Source organism: Ceratotherium simum, chromosome 36, assembly GCF_057802395.1.
Source record: "Ceratotherium simum simum isolate JZ-2026a chromosome 36, ASM5780239v1, whole genome shotgun sequence".
Taxonomy (NCBI): Eukaryota; Metazoa; Chordata; class Mammalia; order Perissodactyla; family Rhinocerotidae; genus Ceratotherium; species Ceratotherium simum.
The window spans coordinates 24,625,321-24,646,269 of record NC_141935.1 but is presented as its reverse complement, the minus strand read 5'-3'; the positions used below and the strand labels follow the sequence as shown (position 1 = coordinate 24,646,269).

General features: G+C 58.9%; 1 protein-coding gene across 1 annotated transcript in view; it reads right to left on the bottom strand.

Annotated features, from left to right (window-relative positions):
• The window catches only part of COQ8A (coenzyme Q8A), a 56,330-nt gene that overhangs the window by 3,345 nt on the left and 32,036 nt on the right, over positions 1 to 20,949 (bottom strand). Inside the window, exons 2-9 of the mRNA XM_004439564.3 lie at positions 17,697 to 17,882; positions 13,978 to 14,349; positions 13,661 to 13,727; positions 5,376 to 5,450; positions 2,566 to 2,688; positions 977 to 1,062; positions 684 to 824; positions 88 to 169 (exon numbers count right to left, since the gene is read on the bottom strand). Of these exons, the coding sequence (XP_004439621.1) occupies positions 88 to 169; positions 684 to 824; positions 977 to 1,062; positions 2,566 to 2,688; positions 5,376 to 5,450; positions 13,661 to 13,727; positions 13,978 to 14,349; positions 17,697 to 17,873 (1,123 nt within the window). The 5' untranslated portion in view covers positions 17,874 to 17,882. The remainder of the gene's footprint in view (positions 1 to 87; positions 170 to 683; positions 825 to 976; positions 1,063 to 2,565; positions 2,689 to 5,375; positions 5,451 to 13,660; positions 13,728 to 13,977; positions 14,350 to 17,696; positions 17,883 to 20,949) is intronic.

The window sequence follows — 20,949 nt, the reverse complement described above, 5'->3', positions numbered from 1 at the left end:
GGGCTTCAGGGGGGCTGGGGCTCCCAGGGAGGCCCCCTTGGGTCCCCAGAGCCCGTCCCAAACGCCCGCCCTTGGCCAGCCTCGGACCTTCCGGAAGCATGTTGCTCATGTTCAGCACGGCCATGAGGTTATTGACATCACTGTTGATGCTCTGGGCCACGCCAGGGTACTGCAGGGGAGCAGACGGGGTTTCCCGGGCAGACAGGGCAGGGACCTCACAGGGGGCCCCCCTCTCCCCGCTGCCCGTCAGCTTCCCAGCTGTGTCCCACCCGGACCCCACACCTTGTGGGAGTCAGAGCTAAGACCCAACGATGCAGCCGGGCCCCCTGGGCCCCACCACAACCTCATGCTCCACCGTCTACCCCTCCCTCCCTCCCACCCCCCATCCCCAGGAACATCTGCCCACTCAGGGCCCCATCCCTCCAGCCCAGGGCCCAGAGCAGACAATCCCTTGTCCCCTGTCCCCGCCCCACCCAAACCAAGCTTGCTGGGAGGCTGTTCCACCTCACAGTGACTCACTTAGCAAACACGTCTCAGCACCCAGAGCTGACCAGGCACTGGGGACAGAAATGAGACACGAGCCCTGCCCTGGACGAGGGGGCACAGAGGGGGATGTGGGGTGCAGAGGCCCCGTCACTGCAGGGCCCTGGCTCTGGGGACGAGCGCACACGACGGGCGCCTACCTGGATCTTCATGGCCACCTCGCGGCCGCCCTTCATGCGGGCCAGGTGCACCTGCCCGATGGAGGCGGCCGCGAAGGGCCGCTCCTCGAAGTACTCCAGCTTGTCCCGCCAGTTGGGGCCCAGATCATTGTTGAGAGTTTTCTGGAAGAAGCCAGGGAGGGGCCGTGAGCACAGCCTGGCCTCCCGGGACACCCTGAGACACCTCCACAGTCCGCCCTCCCACGGGGCTGCCGCGCTCCCCTGCGAGGAGAGGGGGGCCCGGAGGACCAGTCACCCCGCACAGCCTGCCTCACCGTCATCTGCTTCAGCGGCATGAAGTCAGCGCTCTGCCTCACCCGCTCGAAGATCTTGGCCAGATGGGGGTTGATGAAAGCGTCATCTGGAAGGCACCAGAAAAATCAGCAAGCAGAGGGCTAACCCCTTAGAAGGAAGGAGCACAGGCAGCAACACAGAGCCATGTCTAGCACCCTGGCCGCACGGCCTCCTGGGAGAGGTCGAGATGCTCCACACACTGGAACCGGAGGTTCAGAGACAACAGGGCAGAGACCCAACGCTACACAGCAGGCCCAGCCTCAGATTCCTCGTCGCACCCTGGGAGCATTTTCCCCACCTGGCACACAGGCCCCTGACGCTGTGGACCAAGGCTCGAGAGAGGGCACGGGGACACTGACCTGTGCATGCTCCTGGGGCGCCACTGCCACCAACCAAATCTGGAGACACCCCCGCACCGGGCCCAGAAGCCCCTCTCTCGCCAGGGCACTGGGTGAACCTGGGCCGCCCAGGGGGGCCCCAGCATTAGGCAGTGGGGGGGCTCTCCGCACTCACCCAGTGACTGAGAAGATAGGTTTCTTAAGAAATAACAGAGCTTTTTATGATTATAAAACAAATTTGGGAAATAAAGTATCACAAAATGTTTAAAATGCCCATAATCTGACCACCTACAAAGAACCATTATCCTTCTTTCTTTCTGACCCTTTTCCTACGCGTTTTTTCATAACTGTGGTCACACTGCCCGGAGACTGTCTCAGCCTGCCGTCCTCACGGGCACCTCCCCACGTGGCTGAGTCGCTTCCTGAACCATCCTGAACTGGCACGGTGAGCGCGAGCGGGACAGCCGCGGAAGCTCCGCCATGGGGTCACTAGCCCGCCCGCGGCTCCCTCAGTGCCCGTCTGTTTGCGATCATGAGGAACCCTGCGACGCAGCTGCCCCCGCACGGAGCCCTGCGCGCCTCCCTGAGGCTGTCCTCGGACAGGTCACATCCGGGGAGTGCTGGGGTCGGGTTTGTGCACAGAAGGCCTTCCGCTGTGCACGGCTCAGCCTGCACACCCGTGGGCAGCGCCCGGCCCGGCCTGCCCCGAGCGTTCACTCCATCCGACTGCCGGCGACGGCACCTTGCCTTCAGATGCGCCCACTCAGAAGCGCGGCCTCCCGGGCGCTCCTCCCCGGCGGGCGGGGAGGCACCGTCGGAAGCCCTCGGGCTCCCCCAACGCCCGCTCTGCTCTTGGGGCCACACTGAGCCGGCCTCCCCGGCCGTCCCCGCTTGGGCCACACGCCCCATGTCCCAGCGCAGGGACAACGCGGCAGGCCTGCGAGCTCCCCCACCAGCGCCCTCCGACCGCCACGGGGGGGATGGCAGCAGCCGGACTCGCACCACCTTCTGAGATGCCCGGACAACCTCCGGCTATCTCAAAACACCAGGAAGCAGCAGGAAAAGCGAGCTGGGCTCCTGTTGAAGATGCTGCATTTCAACATCCCAGGCGGGTCGACGGCCAGGATTCAAGCGAGAGGAGCCGGAAGACAGAAAACACGCCTCCCAAGTGGGGCCCAGCGCCGTGCCCCCCCGCCCCGCCGCGCGCCCGCCCCGAGCCCGGCGCCACTCACCCTGGATGCTCAGCATCTGGCCCAGCTTGAGCGCGGCACCGCGCACCTTGCACAGCGTGTTCACGATGCGCTCCGCGTTGGCCTCCGACAGGAAGGGGCTGGAGTCCAGCACGGCCCTCTTCCCTGCGGGCAGGAGCCAGCTCACCACGCCCGCCCTGCCCTCGGGCGCTGCAGGCGTCCCCAGCGCCACCGGGCGGACGCCAGAGGAAGCGCCGGGCCGGCTCTCCAGCAGCCCGGGGAAGCGGGGCACCCAGGGGACGCCGCCCCCCACCCCCACCCTCTGGCCGGGGGTCAGGGAGCCCGAGCACAGACCCAGCCCCTGCCCGCTGGCTGTGAGCCTCGCACAAATCGCTTGTCCCCCTCAGCAAGAACAGGGACGATCACAGAGCGCCAGGGCGTGGGGGCATTTTTAAGTGCGATGTGAAAAACCCAGCACAGCACCCAAGGCAGGGGGCTCGGCACTGCCCGTCCTCCTGGATGTCATGATGCCCGCGATGCAACTCCAACTCCACGTCTCACACCCACGTCCCCGATGCTGTGGAAGGCCCGACCCCAGGTGAGGACGGCCAGGTCACTGTCACTCGCCCCCGCAGTGTACTGGACAAAGGTCGCCAGCACCCCCAGGGTCACTGCACATTCACCGCGGGGCCAGCTGGCTGCAGTGACAGCACAGTCCTCAAGGGAGGGGAGCTCAGTGTTAAGGACAGCTCTGGCCGGCTGGTGCCCGCCCCTCCCCTCAGCCCACAGAGGCCCCTGCAGCTGCCTGCAGCCAGCTGGCCCCTCAGGGGTACACACGACCTTTGTCCAGAACAGTCGGGGGTGGCAGGGTGCAAGGTGACGACTCAAGGGGACTGCAGGGAGTCAGGCCCCCTCTCTGCTTCAGTCCCCGTCCCGGCCTCAGCATAGCCCAGCCTCAACACTGAGGCTGCCCTGGTGCCAAGGCGAGGAGAGGCCTGAGCTGGGGCCTGGCTGCCGGCCCGCGCAGGCGCCCCCGCTGCCCTCCCTGAGCCCCTCCAGCACCCCCTTCACTGGGCCCCCCGCCTGTGACATCCGTGCTCTTCCTGCCACTGTCCTGTGAGCAGAGTCAGATCAGAAGTCCCCAAGGCCTGCCCCGCGGTGCCTGGCACTTTCCTCAGCCTGGTCTAGCACTCGGAGGGGGGACTGAGCCGGGTCCCCAGGGAGGGAACAGGAAAGGTGGCCGGGGGGCCACTGCCCTCTGCCCCGGGGCCCTGTCCAGCCTGGCCCCTGACAGAGAGGGCGGGCGGGCAGCAGGAGGATGTGAGACCTGGAGGCCCCGGGACACTGAGTTTGCAGAAGAGAAGCCCCAGGGAGAACATGCGGACCTGCCATCTGAGGGCAGCCACGTTGGGCTCGTCCCCAAGGTCCCAGACGGTGGGACCGGATCCTGGGACGTGAGAGATTTTAGCTCCACAGGAAGAGGCCACCTGCCCAGGGGTCAGGGAAGCTGTGGCCACTCCAGGACGGCTGGACCCAGAAGGGTCCCCCACCACCGGCTCGCCTGAGGCAGCAGCAGAGGGCCAGAGCCAAGAGGGGCAGCCCCTCTATGTCCACTCTGCCCTCCCAGCCCCTGGGCCCCTGTGGGCTGGGGACCTGGGCCTGTGTCCCTAAGGAGAGGCGGGGAGAGGAGAGAAGCTGGGAGAGATGGCCACCGCCCAGCAGGAGGAGGGAGATTCCTCTGCTGGCGACATGCAGAGCAGGCCTGGGCTGACGGTGCTCCTGAGATCTGGGGACAGTGCCCGGCCCTCTCCCCACAGCCAGCCAATCCCCACAGGCTGGGGTACGGCGCCTGGGCATGGCTGGTTTGAGAACAACCTGGGGGAGCCTGGGGGGCTCAGGGGCACAGTGGGCACGCCCCCACTCAGGAGAGGCTCTCGGGCAGAGCTGGGCCAGGCTCGTCAGCGTCCAGGCCAAGGCTTCCAGAGCCTGCTCAGGAAGCTGGAGCACAGCTGGGGGCTGCCCAGGGCCTCCCGCCCTGGCCTGAGCGCCAGTCCTGCTCTTGGGCTAATGGTACTCAGGCCCCTCGCCCCCCAGCGGGGTCGCCACTTCCCTGACAAAGGACACCAGGTTAACCTTGGAGCCAGCCTGGCCTCTTCCCTGCTGGACGAGGTAGGCTGGAGAGCGGCCAGCTTTGGGGGGGTTTGGGGGGTGCTGGAGAAGCCGGGCTTCATTTCCCCAAGTGTCTCAGCACCAACACTAAAAATACCCTCGCTAAAGCCTCCCCGTCCTCCGGCCCCTTCCAAGGACACACACGGCGCCCGTGTCCCCCGTACTCAGGGGCCTGTGGGGTGGCCTGGGGCCCTCTCTCCAGGAGGCCCCTTATCCCCACAAGAGGGTCCTACGAGTGAAGAGGGGTGTCCAGGTGGTTTGAGGGCTGCAGTGCAGCAGGACAGCGGGGTGTCACTGGGGGTCCCCCACGGAAGGGGGAGGAGGTGTCAGGTACTAGAACGAGTCCTCTGAAGGGGCCAGGGGCAGGGGGCACCTAGAGCAGGAGCCAAAGGCAAGGCTTCAGTTGGAAGAGGGCAGGTGTGCCGGCCCCTGGAGGGGCCAGGAAGGGTCGGTGAGCGGGGGGGGGGGGGGGGGGGGCAGGGAGCAGAGCCAGGACGGGGGCGGAGCGGCCCTCAGGCCTCAGACAGCTCTAGGGGCGCCATTCACACAGAACACAGGGTGAAAGGTGGCCCTGGAGGCAGGACGTGAGGCAGCCCCTGGAGGCCAACACTGCGGCAGGGGCTGGGGGCTGACAGGCCCACCTCCCAGGGCCCCCCGTCCTCCGGGTCAAGCGCCCAGCTCACCTGAGGGGTCCTCGGAACGCAGGCTCTTCTTGGCGACCTCGGCCAGCGCCCCAAAGCCCAGACCCACGGCCAGACCTGCAAGGGGATGGCGAGGGCACTGGGCACTCATGTGGGGCTGCCCACCGCCCCACCACCCACAAGGCCTGGAGCAGCCCCACACGGACACCCACCTCAGCTCCCCAGGGACCCTCGCTGACACTCCGAACATTTTGAGAAGGGAGGAAAAAAGGCAGAAGAGACGCATCTGTTGTTTTCAGGGATTTGGCCCAAGGTAGGCGCTTTCCGTGAAAAAGCTTCATCCACGGCCCGCCTCCCATCACCTCTGCTGATCTATAGGCTCCTGGATACACCAATACACCCCAAGACAGCGCATGTGGAACACGGACCAGGACGGCCCATGAGCCGAGGACATCCTGACAGCACAGTGCACCCCGCGGCCCACAGCCGCCCGCTTCAGCCTGTGTGAAGGGCCTCCAACGCTCCAGAATTCTCTAATTTAGTAGTCCCCGCGACTGGAAGGAAAGGCTCACCGCAGAAACAGAGAGCCGTCGTCGGTGGGAGTCGGAACACTTTGCAAAAGCAAACGGTCTGGTGTCCCCAAGCCAAGCCGTGGGGACTCACAGGGGATCAGCTGCGGCCCTCACTCGGGGGCGTGGAAGGCCCCCACCCCGCCCACCCGGGCCCCGCAGGCGCTGACAGTGGTCTCAGGACAAGGGGGTACCAGGCCCTCCTTCCCCCTTTTGCAATATTCGAAATCCAAGTTCATTAACACTCCATTTGTCCAGAGGTCTGTCCAGGAGAGGCCCAAGGAGCCCCGCATGGGCCACTCAGGACTCTCTCTCTCTCTCATGGAGAACACGTGGAGGGGCACGCTGGCCACAGCAGAAGGGACAGCCAAGACCCAGGGAAGACACCAAAGAGGCCCTCAGACCAGCGGGCCTTGGAGAGCACAGCCCTGGGGGGCCGGGGGGCGGATGGGGCAGCAGCCCCCACGCCCAGAGGGTGGGCTCACACTGGGTGCTCTGCTTAACGGGCAAGGGAGCCTGCCCATGCATCTGTGTTCTGAATTTTCTCCAATGATTCTGTATTACTTTTATGAAAAATATTATTGACTTTCTTAAAAAATGTATTTAATGAAAAATAAATTTTAAAAATCAAAAGAAAATACTCCAATTTTTTTTTTTTTGAGGAAGATTGGCCCTGCGCTAACTTCTGTTGCCCATCTTCCTCTTTTTTCTTTTCCTCCCCAAAGCCCCAGTACGTAGTTGTGTATCATAGTTGTAGAGTTGTAGCTCTTCTACACGCGACGCCGTCCCAGCACGGCTTGATGAGCGGTGAGTAGGTCCACGCCCAGGATCCGAACCAGCAAGCCCCGGACCACCAAAGAGGAGCGTGTGAACTCAACCGCTACAACGCAGGGCCGGCCCGGAAGAAAACCCGATTTTAAAATATGTTTTTACACTACATTTTACCCGCCATCGGGCTCTGCATCCCCAGCTGTAAGGGCCACTCCTGCCTCACGGGTCGACGTGAGGATTAAACAGCTGAGTCAGAGCCAAGAGCTCAGACGGGCCAGGTACAAGGAGACAGCACCGGAGTGTTCGCTGTTACCATCAAGACTCCTCTCCACAATGGTTAGGCCCGTGCCAGCTAAAAGAAATACAGCACCAGGCACGTAGATAATTTCACATTTTCTAGTAGCCACATTTAAAAAGGCAGAAAGAAGCATGTGAAATGAATTCTGATATTTTATTTAACCTAATATATGCAAAATATTATCATTTCAACAAGTACCCAATATAAAAATTATTAGAGTGAGTTTACATTATTTTGTTTTGTACTAAGGCTTCAAAGTGTGTGTTTTGTCCTCAGGGCACACCTCGGTGTGGACCAGCCACGGTTCAGGCGCTCAGCACCCCACGGGGCTGGGGCTGCCGTGCAGGACGGCACAGGGCAGGCACCTGGAGATGGCCCTCAGGTGGAAGCCCAGGGCCCCCCTCGCACCTGTGTCTTGGGACAAGGTGCCAGGCCTGTTTTCCCTCTGACCCCTCCCCAGCCCCGGAGGGCACCAGGCGCAGAGCTGGGAGCCAGATCTCCGACTAAACATTAACTGCCCTCTGCCCACCCAGCTCCACCCCACCCAGCACACGATCTGCCTCGGCCAAATATGTGATAACAGGCAACATGAACCCCCCCAACCGTGCTGACCTTCACCAATGTCTCTGTAGCTCTATTTTTCTCTGCCTAGATCAAGTTCAAAGACAAACCCATAGAAGAGGCAGCCACCCAGCCTGGCCACTGAAGCAGACGCCCCAGCTTGGGGGTGGCCTGCCAAGCCCCTCCTTCTGCACATAGAGGCGGCCCCCCAGCTCCCCCTGCTGACCTGCCCCCCCGCCCCCCCCCGTGCTCTGTCAAACTGTCCCCTGGCCATCTCTAGGCTGCAGGGCACAGCCAAAGCTGTCTCGGGGCAAGGACCTGTCCTTACACACAGCACCAAGAGAACATTCCACCAAGGAGGCCTCAGGCTCCTTCTGCGGCCCCACGAGCTCCCTCAGGGCCAGCCCAGTGCCAGGCCCGAGGTGCTGCCAGCTGACAAGCTCCCCACTGCGGCCCGGCCAGCCCAGCAGCCCCGACCTTGGCCTCAGGAGCTCCGACTCCGGTGAACCAAGAATAAACTGGCTCTCCAGCGTCCCCCACCAGGGCTGGTGAAGACAGTGCTCAGAACCCTGCTGAGAGGGAAGGCCAGGGCCCAGCCAGGCTCTGCCTCCTCCCAGAACCGGTGGGGAGCTGGAGGCAAATCCCGGAAGATCAGGGCCTCTGCCTCGGGTGCCCCTCATCCTGGTGAGGACACCCTGGAGCCCGTGCCGCTCACCCTCCATGTCACCCGTGGCCTCAGCCCCACTGCAGCCCTCGGAGCCCTCAGGACAGCACCCATCTCCATATCCTGATCCCCGGTCAGGTCCGACCAGGCCCATACAGCCTGCTAGGAAGTCCTGGAGGAAAACCTGCCCCAGAACCAGCTCTGCGGCCCCACAGCCACCGTGAGCAGCCTGGCCTCCACCCTAGCCTGTGAGAAGTGGCCAGCCCCTTCCAAGAAAGTTCCTGACGATTCTCGCACAGAGGTTTGGAGTGAAGAAACGTAGGAGTAGCAGCAGGGAGCAGGGCTCTCGTCGGAGGTAGGAGCCACTGGGCCGGCTTCCCAGGCTGTGGGCCTGCTCGCCCCCAGCCAGCTCTCTGCCGCCTGAAGTCCCTCCGGAGGTCATGGGAGCCAGTGAGGCCCTCCCCTGAGCAGGCACCGGGCTTCTGCCCAGACAGGCACCAGAGATTGAGAAAGGGGAAAAACACAACACCTTCCAACAAGCAGCGCCCTTCACAAGGAAGCTAGCTAAAAGGTGCCCAACAGAAAGAAGTAAGTACGCGTTCCTTGCTGCTCGAGTTAACCCGCCAGAAACCCCAGGCGTGTTCACAGAGCAAGGCCCACGGGAGCACCTCTGTGGTAGCAAGGGGCAGAGGGATCTCGAAGGATAAACCACAACATCACCACGCCCACAGCCAGCAGGGTCCCGAGCCCTCGCTCCTATTAACACAGCCAACAAGCCTTCTGACCTGGTGAGACGAGCAAGTCCGCACAGAAGCGGTGGGCGAGGATGTCTTCCTCTGCTGCAAGGTGTTCTTGAATCCTCAGCAATTCAGTCCACCTTCTCTACTACCATCACTTGTGTCCTCCACCCTGCCCCCAGCCCCAGCCCCCGGGGTGGAAGAGGGGACCTGGGGAGAGAGGGCCTGCAGCCCACAGCACAGGAGGAAGGGGAACAGGAAGGCGTGGTGGAGGAAGTTCCTCACAGAGTGTTCTCCTGGGTTCTCAGGAGCTGGCCCTCCAAGCCCAGACCTGGGCCAGTTGGGAGGGAAGCCTAACACTGCCCCTCTGCCGGCTGCAGGGGAGGGGGCACTAATTACAGGGGCCGGCAGGCTCAGACTGCCACGTGCAGGACGCAGGCCTCCTCAGCTCTGGTCCAAGGCTGTCACATACGCGTACGGCCCTGGGCGACTGGTGACTGTGGCTCAGCCTCCTTACCTGTAACTGGAGATAATAATAACTACCCTAATCTTCCCCACAGAGCTTCTAAGGGGGCAAAATAGACATAAAAGCCCCTTTAAAGTGCAGTCGGCCCTCCGGATCTGTGGATGCAGAACCCACAGATCCGGAGGGCCGACTATGGGACTTGAGCAAGCCCGGATTTGGGGATCTGTGGAGGGTCCTGGAATCAATCCCCGCAGATACTGAGGGACGACTGTACGCTCCTGGAAAAGCAGAAACCATGCTCCCCTACCCCTGCGAAGGGCGCGGAACTTCTCTTGGACCCACAGGCATCTGTTTTCTGCCTCAGGGAGCACCGGAGGAGCGCTGGCTGCCAGGGGAGCGCGCTGTGTGCCCTCAGTAAGTCAGGCAGAGAAGCTGGTGTCGCTGTGTGCCACCCCAGGAGGGAAGGCCTGAGCAAAGTCGGCCTCACACACAACCTGGGAGCTCAGATCTCCACAATCTCGAAGAAAATCAAGTGCCCTATTGATAAATGTTTGGGGGGAAGCCTGACTTTCGAGAAGCCAACAAAGGCCACCAAGCCAGGAGGTCAGAGCACACAGTGCTGCCGTGTGCTCTGGACATGTCAGTGCTTACAGGACATGTAAGCACTCCCACCCCTACCATCCTGAGCCCCCGGCCCACCCCAGCCATGGGGTCCCACGGCATCGCCACTGCAGGATGGCCCTGCAAGGCCCCTGACAAGCCACAGCAGGGTCTCCATCAGTGTCCAGAAACAAAGACCACAGAAGGAGTCTGCCACAAAACTCAGTTATTCAATTTACTATCCTTTATCTTGGGAGCACACCCTTGGTACTTCTGCATTGTTAAAATGTCCTTTAAAAAAGATAAATAGGGGGCCGGCCCAGTGGCGTAGTGATTAAGTTCGTGCACTCTGCTTTGGCGGCCTGGGGTTCGCAGGTTCGGATCCCAGGTACGGACTTACGCACCGCTTGTCAAGCCATGCTGTGGCAGGCATCCCACATATAAAGTGGAGGAAGATGGGCACGGATGTTAGCTCAGGGCTGATCTTCCTCAACAAAAAGAGGAGGATTGGCAACAGACGTTAGCTCAGGGCTAATCTTCCTCACCAAAAAAAAAAAAAAAAAAAGATAAATAAAATGATGGTAATAGTTAATGGTAGTTTTAGTTTAGTTTTGTTTTCAATGTTCTTGGCAAAATTAAAAAATAACCAAACTAGACCCATTCACCAATATTTCTTTGTTTTTAATTTTACCACGGAGACGGCGATTACAAAAGCTTGAAGGGAAGGGGCATAATGATCCCAGAGAGAACGGTGTTGCTGATCTATTAACAGTACCCTCAAGTGTACCAGAATCTTTAGGAAATCACTCCTCTTTAATAAAATCTAATATCCACAGATCACCCTGCCCATAGCATCACAGCCATAACATCCCACAGCCAAACTGGACTTAGGACTCCTGCCCCATCTCAGCATCAACACAAGCCACCCAAACCGGAAAGCTCCCGCCTCCTCCCTCCACACAGCTGAACACCTGCTGCTGAGGGCCCCCTACAAAACGCACCTCCCTGAGACCCAGAGCAACCCCTTTCCTTCATACCCCAGTGCAAAAACTTCCTGAAGTCAGTCTACACCTCCAAAATATCTCACCCCTGTGAGGGAAGAAAGGCTAGAAGTGTTTTCTAGGAGAACCAAGCAGAGCAGTGTTTCTTCCAACTGTTTAGACAACGACCCACCAGTAAGCCGTATACTTCAGCAGGCAAAATGAAGAATATACATAAGTGATATGTTTATATCTCTGAAACAAAAATATTTTTGCAACGTGTGCTGTTCAAAGGATCTCTGATACTAAGTCTGATCTTTTTCTATTTGATTCTATTCTATTTAATTTGTTTTTGAAATGCTGGTCCTGACCCAGTGAATTGCTTTCACACTCACTAATGGGCCATAACTCACAGTCTAGAAACTTCTGGGGGAGGTAGAAGGCCCACAGCTCCCTTCCGGGGCCAGAACAGCACGTTCTTTCCAGACCCGGCTCCTCTTTGCTCCCATCCTGCCACCTCCAAGCCTGAAACATTAGCTGCCAGATGCTTGGGCAACAACGTGGGCAGCTCCGAATCACAGCTGCGGGGAAATCTCAGGCACGCAGACGCCTGGGGATGGCTCCAGGCATCGGGCTGCTGCCAGCAAGGGCTCAGGGGGCTCTGAGGGCGCAAAGCACCTCCAGATACTGGGGCTTCTCCTCGCCCCAATCCAGCTCCCGTGGCTGCCATATCCCCCACCCTCTCAGGGGAGCCTCTCTGCCCTACACACCTTCCAGTATAACCCCTTCACTCCACTCTGTCTTCCTTAACCACCACCCGAGGGCCTGCCATTGGCCTGGTTCACCAGGACCTCACGGTGTTCCAGCAAATTCCAACTCTCCATCACAACCTTCATCCTGACCACTTTACCCAAACAGATGCTCCACTACCGCCACCCCCACAAAGACTCCCCCGAGAGGATTATACCCATTCTACAAAATGTCAGTCAAGCTAAGCCTTCCGGGGAGAGGGCTCTGTGGTGAGCCCTTGTCCATCCGGAGTGAGGGGAGGAGGAGGATTACGGAGAAAAACGACAGAGTAAGAAGAGGGTACTTCCTACCCTCAAACTCACGGGGGAGAAAAGAGAACTTCCATTCAATACTTGAATAACAATAAGTGTTACCCAACTCATAGCCGCTGCGCAAGTAGGCAATGTGCCAAGTCTTCTGGGGAGTAAGGACCGTTGGAGGTCACCAGAGCAGCAATTCTCAAACGCATTCTGTTGTGGCACCCCAGGAAGTTACGATGTTCTATGAGGACCTGCTTGAAATGCTAACCCATTAGAGTGAAATAAAGCAGTCATTTTGTGCTAAAACTCAGGTGACACTTTATGCTAGGTTCTTCAACAGCTAAGTAGCAGCAGACACCAAATTTTAAGATAACAATTAGGGAAGAAAATCTTCGAGTTGACAAAATCCCATCCCATTAATCTAGTTTGCTCTGCACAGTAGGAAGACAGCCAGCCATCATTCAAAGTTAGAACCCAGACACTGGTCTAGCTCCCAGAGTACCAGGTTATCGGGGAGCACAGAGCCAATCTTGAACGAAGAGTAAGATGGGGTTTACAAAAGAGAAGAGGCAGCAGAGAAGAGCACGCATGATAGACAGTATATGGGAGGGGAGATGTGTAAACCAGCAAAGAAAAGGCAAGAAAGTAATGGCTCAGACACATATAAGGGGCCTTCATGACTACTTAGCACTGGAAGCAATCAGACCTCTCTAAGAAACAGCCTTGCAAATAACCACTCGCCCAAGGCTGGTATGTCAACCAAGTTGCCAAAACTGTTACTTTCCTTAACTGTATTGTCTGGAGAACCAACTGAGGACAGGCGAGCTTTAAAGAAATGCACTCCCAGTCACTCCATCTTAAAGCGTACCATTGCCAAGGAGATGGTACTTTCAATAGGAACATCTTGGTCAGTACATAAGCACTAGATATGACAACACAACGTCATAAAAGCAGATACAACTGCTCCAAACCTTCACTATAAAATGGTCCTTTGACTCAAACAATAAGATCACAAGTGTATTGCACACAACAGCTATTCAAACCTCCAGAGAAAAGAATGAATAAAGCTCACAACTTGACAGTATATTAAAATGGACTTGAAGCCACAGCTGCTCAGGGCCACAGCACCTCGGTACCATTCCATTGATGCCCCGCAGGCCCGCGGGAATCCAGCAAATGGGCTCCCCAAATGGCTGGTCCCAGGGGCAAAAACCACTCTGTCTAGGAGCTTAACAGCCCCAGGGAGGAACTTCTACTCACTACCTGGCCTCCTCCCCGCAGAGGCCTCCAACGGGGCTGAGCAGCAGGGAGGCTGGGGCAGGAGGAAAAAGCTGATGTTGCAGACATTGCCCCTTGAGTGGGGCCTAAGGAGTAAAGTTCTCATGGCATGACATCAGCCACACACCAACCCCAGGGGTGAGCTGAGGCAGACTGAAATCCAGAAACCGGATCATCCACTTATGGAGAACTTCCAGAAACAGCTAACACAGGAGCTACCACCCTCTCTGGGATACCCCTGGGTCCCCACCCCCTTCCACTTCCATGCAGGCCCCACGGTGGCCCCGGCTCCACTCTGCCGGGACCGGCACGCCACGGCTGGTGAGGAGGCACAGGGGCACACCGCCACCTTACCTCCAAAGTTGGCCAGCCGCCCAATCCGCGTAACTGGTACCTTCCGCTCCCGAGCCCGCTCACTGAGCTAGACGGAGAAAAGGAAGACACGTCAGGGAATCAGTGAGTGGGGACAGGACCAACCTTCAGGGGTCCATGCTGCCCCCACACCCCCTCTCCACTCCCCATGACAGCACCTCCGCTGGCAGCACACTCCACCAAGAAGAGGCCTCCACGTGCCTGAAACAGCATTCAGGGAATGTCCCCGGAAGGGGCCTGACACCAGCCCCAGTGTGGGAACCACTCCACCCCACTCCAGGGGGCCCTCCCGCACGCACCATCTGCTTGTGGGGCTTGTTCTCGGGGCGAGCCTTGGCCTGTCGGGCCTTCTCAATGTCCTCAGCCGTGAGGCCGCCCATGGGGGACTGGTCCTGGTGCAGGAACCTTCGCTGAAGGCCCGTGGCAAAGAACGGGTCTCTCGGGTCTGCAAAGAGCCTCCCATTGACCCTGCCCAGAGCGGCGGCGGCCTGGCCCGGGAGGCTGCCTTCTCTGAAGGGCCCACTGGCGGCGTAGGCAGGAGCCGGGCCCTCACTGCTGCCCTGATCCCAGGGCGGAGGCGACGACTGGTCGGGGGAGGAGGCTGCAGAGAACTCGACTTCCAGGTCCTCGAAGCTCTCCGTGGCGTAAGGGTCTTCATGCTTATCCTGACCCTGGAGGGAACAACAGTCAGCGCGAGAGGAGCAAGAGGCCAGCCAGGAGCTCTCCCTGTGTCCACCCTTTCTGCACAGGACGGCACACCACCGCCGTCCCGCCCTCCGACCTTCCAGAGCGGAACACCACATTACTCCTGCAGCCCGGCGCCAGTTCTGGAGGTGATAGCACCTTCCCAGCCCGGGAGCCAGGAGACCCGGATTCCAGTCCTGCCTCTGCCAGGGCTCTGCTGTGTGCTCCTGGGCAAGCCAGGCCCACACGGTCACTGAGCACTGCTGGGTGCCCAGTCAGGACCAAGCGAGTGACCACCAACCCGGCAGCAAGGTCTTCACCTGTAAACTGGGGCTAAGGAGAGGCCTCCAGGGCTCTGGGGAGGGTGAACCAGGGAAAAGATGGGGAAGCTCTGAGAAGGAAAAGCACGACCAAAGGGCAGCGAGGGCGAGGGCAGCACAGGACGGGCCGCCCTGCCACTCCGGGCCAGCGCTCGCTGCACACGTGGCTTCCACCAGGCAGCTGTGGGTGTTCCTAAAGAGGCTCTCACTGGAGGGCTCGTCACAACCAGCGCCAGCCTGGCTGTCCCCGGGAGCTGGAGGTACGGGGGCAGGACGGAGGGGGACACACCACATTTTCCTTGTAACAGTCGCCAAGACCTGAACTTTGGGCCCAGGTTCTTTCTCCCTTTGAACCCTGAGTGACCTTGAGTGAGTCCCTGACCCCTCTCTGCTCCTTCCTCATGTGAAAACAGGGCTCCCCACGGTCACAGTTATGGGGGGCCACAGACAGGCCAGGAGAACAGCACCGACTCCTGCGGGGATCAGGGGCCTGGACTCCCTGATTCCACCGAAACGGGTTCAGTGCACACAGTGCTGCCTGTAGGTCCCACCAAGACAGCAGCAGAGCCAAGGCCTCTGACTCAGCCTTACGAGCTACGGGGGGCCCTACGGAGATAAGACGCGCCCTCCACGGGAAGGCAAGAGGCTGGCTATTACTCCCATCTCACGAATGGGGAACTGAGGCTGAGAGGGCTGAAGCAGTCTGGTCAAGGCCCCGAGCCGGCCAATGGCAGAGCAGGGATCCCAAGCCACGGCTTGTCCCTCGGGCCACCCCGCGGCTGCCTGACAGCACTTTTCTCAGAGCTATACTTGGATTCAGTGGGCCCCTCTCAGGACAGCCAAGGAAGCTCCCGAGTGAGGGAGTCTGGAGCAGGGTTCCCTCCTTCTGCTCCATAACTCTGGTGACGGCCACCTGGCCCAGCATCACCATGACCTGGTCATGTGGCTGCGAAGGGGCCTCAGTGCCTCAATGGGACCAGACTCAGTGAAGTGTCTGCTGAACGAGAAGTTGGAAGAGAGAAAGAGAGAAGTTTCTGGAAGCTCTGGCCCTCTGCCCTCTCACAATCTAAGCGTTCAGGGAGAGAAGGGGAGCACAGTGGAGGCCATTGCCCTGCTCAGCACCTCGTTCGTGGTGGGGGACCATCATTCCCTCCTACCTCAGAGTGACTGTGCTGCGGGACAGCCCTGCCTCTTCCAGAGACCGGGCCAGGCCTGTCCAAGGGCAGCAGAGGGCAGGGCGGGAGGCGGGACAGAGGCCCCCTCACCTCTCAGGGAGGCCTGCCCGGCTCTAGCACGCCATCTTACTCCTGGGTGGCTCCAAGGGAACTGGGCAACTCACTTCCTGAGTGTTCCACAGGCAGCACATCCATCAGGAAGGCGCTGACTCCTCATTAGAAAAGGCATCTGTGAGGAGCCTGGGGCCACAGCCCAGCTCAGCAGAGGGTAGGCAAAGGCAGGGAGTCTGAGATTGGGAAAAGGACACAGGACTCTAGTCCTGTCTCAATGATCACAGGCCTTGCATCAGACTGCTTAGTCTCAGTTTCCCCATCTGAGAAAGGGGGTAAGCATCTAGGCCTGCCCCCCTCCCAGAACAACCGTGAGATCACGGGTGTGCAGACTTCTAGAAGTTAAAGGCATTCGTGTAGGGTAAGAGAGACCTTTTAGGGCTGGGAATCCTAAAACTGAGACTGACGAGAGGCCTGCAGGCTGTGATGGCCCCACAGCCTGGAGGAGCACAAGTGTCCTCCATCTAGAAGGTCAGCCACCACAACAGAAATGGAAGGAGGGGGGCGGGGCACCCTCGGCAGCACACCTCCCAACACACACGTGCCCATACACACACACGTGCACACACACGTGCGCACACACGCGCACACACACGTGCGCACACACGCACCCTTCCCATCCCCTCAGGCTAGCAGGAGCAGCTGCAGGTGACTCTGCAGGTGGCACCATGGTGGACTGACCTCTGCCATAGCAAGTCCTACTGACAGTCACCTCTCCAGCACTCACTTTTGCTTAAAACCTTCCCCTTGGATGGTCTCTGGACCGAGGCACAAAAGACGGCACGAGGGATGGGAGGGAGGCACGAGGTGAAGCTGCCCTCAGCAGGGCTGAGCCAGCTGCCCCACTGGAAAGGGGCAGAGCCCCTGAGTCAGCACCCAGAGACCCTCAGCAAAGGGAAGGGGAAAAACGAGGCCCGGCCCTAGCTGCGGCTCAGCTGGCACAGGGCGGGGCGGGGGAACCTTGAAGCCTGAGGGAGGTCGGCCAACACACGGACCCCTGTGACAGCTCGACACTGGGGGTGACGGCGAATGACACGGTCGTCCCAGCCTACACACTGGGTGGCTTCCGTCACTTCTTTACCAAAACCAACCTGACAATAAAATGCCAACATAAGTCAGAGAAACAGGGAGAAGGTGCTTCATCTTATAAAGAAACTGTTTGCTTCAGTGAAAGAGGTGTGACAGATGACAGGTGTCCTTAGCTGCCTCCCGTAAGAACACAGGTGACTGTCACTTTTTTCTTTGCGATTTTTGTAATTTCCAAAATTAGAAAGGCCCCTCTCCAGTACCTTCAGGACAGCCCCAGGAACTGAACATAGGCCAGGCAGAGGGAGTGGGGGGCAGGGGGGTCACCGGCGGGTCCCTGCAGGACGGGTCTGGTCTCCCCGCTGAGCTCTGCACCCCGGGCCTGGCATCTGTAGGTGCTCGGTAAGCGCTGGTGAATTACTGATCTGACTGTCGGGTGTGCTGGGCTACGTGATCCTGGGGGTTCTTCCCAGCTCTGTAGAGCTCCCATAACTGAAACGTGAGTCACACGGTGGCAGCCTCACAGGGGGCCCCCACCACACCTGGAAGGACTGTGGGTTACACCAGCCACTGGGCTCTCTGGCCCTGGCCACAAGGAGACCAGCCGCCCCGGCTGTGTCCTGGTTCAGCCCCCTGGTCTCCCCAAGAGCTCCAGGTGCAGCCCCTCCTGCTGGCACCCCGCCCACTGCCAGGCCTCCTTACCTGCACACTGCCGAAGACCACGCCGATCTGCTCCTCGGCCGTGGACTGCAGGGCCCTGGCGGCCAGGATGAGCTCCCCACCAAGGCCCAGGTGCTGCAGGTAGGTCTCCACGGCCGCCTGCGTTAGCTTGGCGAGGCCTTTGACCACCATGATGGCATCCCCCAAAATGGCAGCCATCCTTCAGGGCTGGAAGAGAGCAGGCCAAGTTAGGGCAGGGGTCCGCACCTCATACAGGGGCACACTCACACGGATCAACAAGACCACAAACTCCGGGCAGAAGGCAGCTGGCTGTTGGTTTTTCCACCCACCTCCCCTTCTGATCCAGGTTGACCGAGAGAAAAGAGAGAAGAGGGGCCCAGGGCTTCAGGCAGGCTCTGGGTGGACTCCCCACACCACGGGGCGCTAAGCAGAATGAAAGGCCCCAGGGAGTCGGCACACCTTTCCTCGTCTGGGCCTCAAAGCCACCCCACGAAAACCCTGAGGCACAGAGAGGTCAAGTGATTTGCCCAAAGTCTCCCAGCCAGCAAATGGCAGAACCAGGACTTCAATCCAGGTGTACTGACTCTCAGTCCAGTGCTCCTTCCTCTGGACCAACACTGTGAGTTGGGGAAGGAGTGGTTCCCTGCAGGGCCCGGGGGCCCCAATCCCAACCCCTCAGGGGCTGCCTGTCCCTGCCCAGCGCTCTTGCTCTGCCCAGTGAAGCCTCTCACAGACACCCACAGACCGAGGGACAGCCAGAGCCCCCGCCCCACCCTCAGGCTCCACTATTCACCACGCCGTCCAGACCACAGTGCCATCCATTTGGAAAATCCTAAGCAGTATTAAAACCACCACCACAGGACGCAGAATAGAAAAGGAAGCATCAGAGAGCACGTGGGGGGACCACCTTGTGAAACTTGTCTCCCCGTACGTGGGTGTGCGCTTCTCTCTTTCTCTACCGGGTCATGGCATAAAACGTGTTTCTTAACATAGGTCAAGGTCAAAGACACGGAAAGCCAAGACACACAGCCTGCGTCACAGGCACGGTGGGCCGTGTGCTGTCAATCACCCAAGGATTTCTTCAGGCCTCTCAGGGCTGTTAACACCCTGGGGCTGAAGAAAACCCACAGAAAGGAAAGGAGCCCCAGGAGACCCCCGAGAAGCAGCCCAGGAGCAGTCAAGGAGGCATAAGGATCTCAGGCAGCACTCCAGGGACTTCGGAAGACGTCAGACCCCTCAGCCTCCCTCCCGCCTGCCCTTCCCGGGGGAGCAGCCCCGTCAGTCCGTCAGTCCGGGGACCTCTGCAGGGATCCGCTCCGCCCCTGCACATTGGGTCCAGCTACTCTTATGTACAAGGAGAGTTGTAGTGACAGGCAGAGAAGCCCGTTCACGCACCAGAGCCTGGAAAGCTGAAATGACCCGCCATAACCTGCCCTTGGGGAACCCCTTCACCTGCGTGAGAGCAGCCACCAGGCACTGCGCTGCGGGGCTCGCCATTCAGCTTCTTTCAATCTTTAGAAACAACCTAACGGCATGGATATTATTGTCCCCATTTCACAGAGCAGAAAACCAAAGCCAGAGAGGATAACTGACCAGCTGAGGTCATCCAGCTCCTGGATATGGACCTGAGGTCTGATCCCGGCCCTCCCCTGCTCTGTGCCCACCACCACACCACACTGCCTCCCAAACGCTTGGCCCGCCAACTCTGAGGCACCCCTGCAGGGATGGGGCACTGCTCGGGCACAGATGGACCGCCTGCCCCCTAATGAAAGCCAGGGAGGTTTGTGGAAGGTGACCATACCCTTGAAAGAGACGGGGATGGGGAGGGGGGCTAGTCCGCCCCATGATCTGGTGTCATCTCACACCCCGGCTCTGCTCTGGGCTCCTGCACTTTATGGCAAGAAACAAGGGGGAGCCCCACAGACCAAATGTCTAGGACTGGGAAGAGATCCCGTAATCAGAGCCCAAATGCAGCTGGTGTCAGCTCTCAACTACTCCCCAGCGCCCTGGCCCCACCTCCAACACACACAGACACACTCTACTCGCCACCGTCAGGTCCCGGGGGAGAAGCACCCACCACAGCCCACAGACCCCAGTGAGGGAGGAGGTTTTAGATAAAGATGTGCATGCAATGGCGGAGGCCGGCAGCCACATCTGTTTAGAAGGACCCTTGCTGGTGGCCACAGGACCATCCACCATATCCCACTGCCCCAAGGGTCCCCAGAAACAGGTCTCCTGGCTCACCTCTAAATCCAATCCAGATAACCGAGGCAGGAGTCTGCCACAAGCCCTGATAACTCCAAAACCTCACCACATCTGCTAACTGATGTCAGCTCTTCCTCAGAACTTCCTAAGACCTGTTTAATTCAGACTTTGTTTTCAGGCTTAAAAATAATTCTGCCTGAATTTTTCTTCCAAGTTACCATAACCACATACTCAAGTTTCACTAGGACAAAGCTGGTAAGTGATTTTTTGGCCAATTTGCCATGCTTCAGCTCGAATGGCGCGCTGCACGGATGGGAGTTCAATCTGAAGGACCTACATCAGGTCCTCCCTGCTGCAGATGTAGGCCTGGGACCCACCAGAGTCCAGTCCCAACTCCTCTGTTTCTATGTCAGCCTGAGCAGAGCTCTGTGACCGGCCAGGATTACACGCACTTCACAATGAGGCTTAAAAAAACACTCGTAAGAGGAAAAAATATTAAATACATTGACCAAACTTTTTAAATTCCTGCATTTGGGAAGTATGAGTGAAGCCAGGTACCTGAGGGTTAGTGTAAATATTCAATAAGAACATGATTACCCTTCGACCTTGTTCCAACAATAGACACAGATGAAAAGAAGTTTATCTGGTTAATTTACTGTTTTCTTGTTTAACCTGAGAGGTGACTCAAAGGTCACAAGGATTCATGAGCTTGTTTTGCAGAAGAAAGAGAATGCCTTTAAGGAAGTTACGAGTCACCAGATAACCAGCCCCCAGAAATCAGATTGCCCAAGGGCTTATCTGAAGTGAAAGGAACACAGACTTCCCCTTTGTTTCTCCGAAACTCCTCCTTCCAAGCCCCGTAGCTCTATAAAGACCCCCCCCACAGCTTTCTTCTCTGTGAAGGCGGATTTGAAAGAACCTATCCTCCCACCTTCTCCTTCAGCCAATTCAAAAAAACCTTTCTCGATCTCAAAGCACTGATGCCTCAGTGATTGGCTTATTGCACATCAGGCACATGAACTTGAGATTAAGAGGTTCAGTACCATGAGCAACAATGATCTCTTTCAGT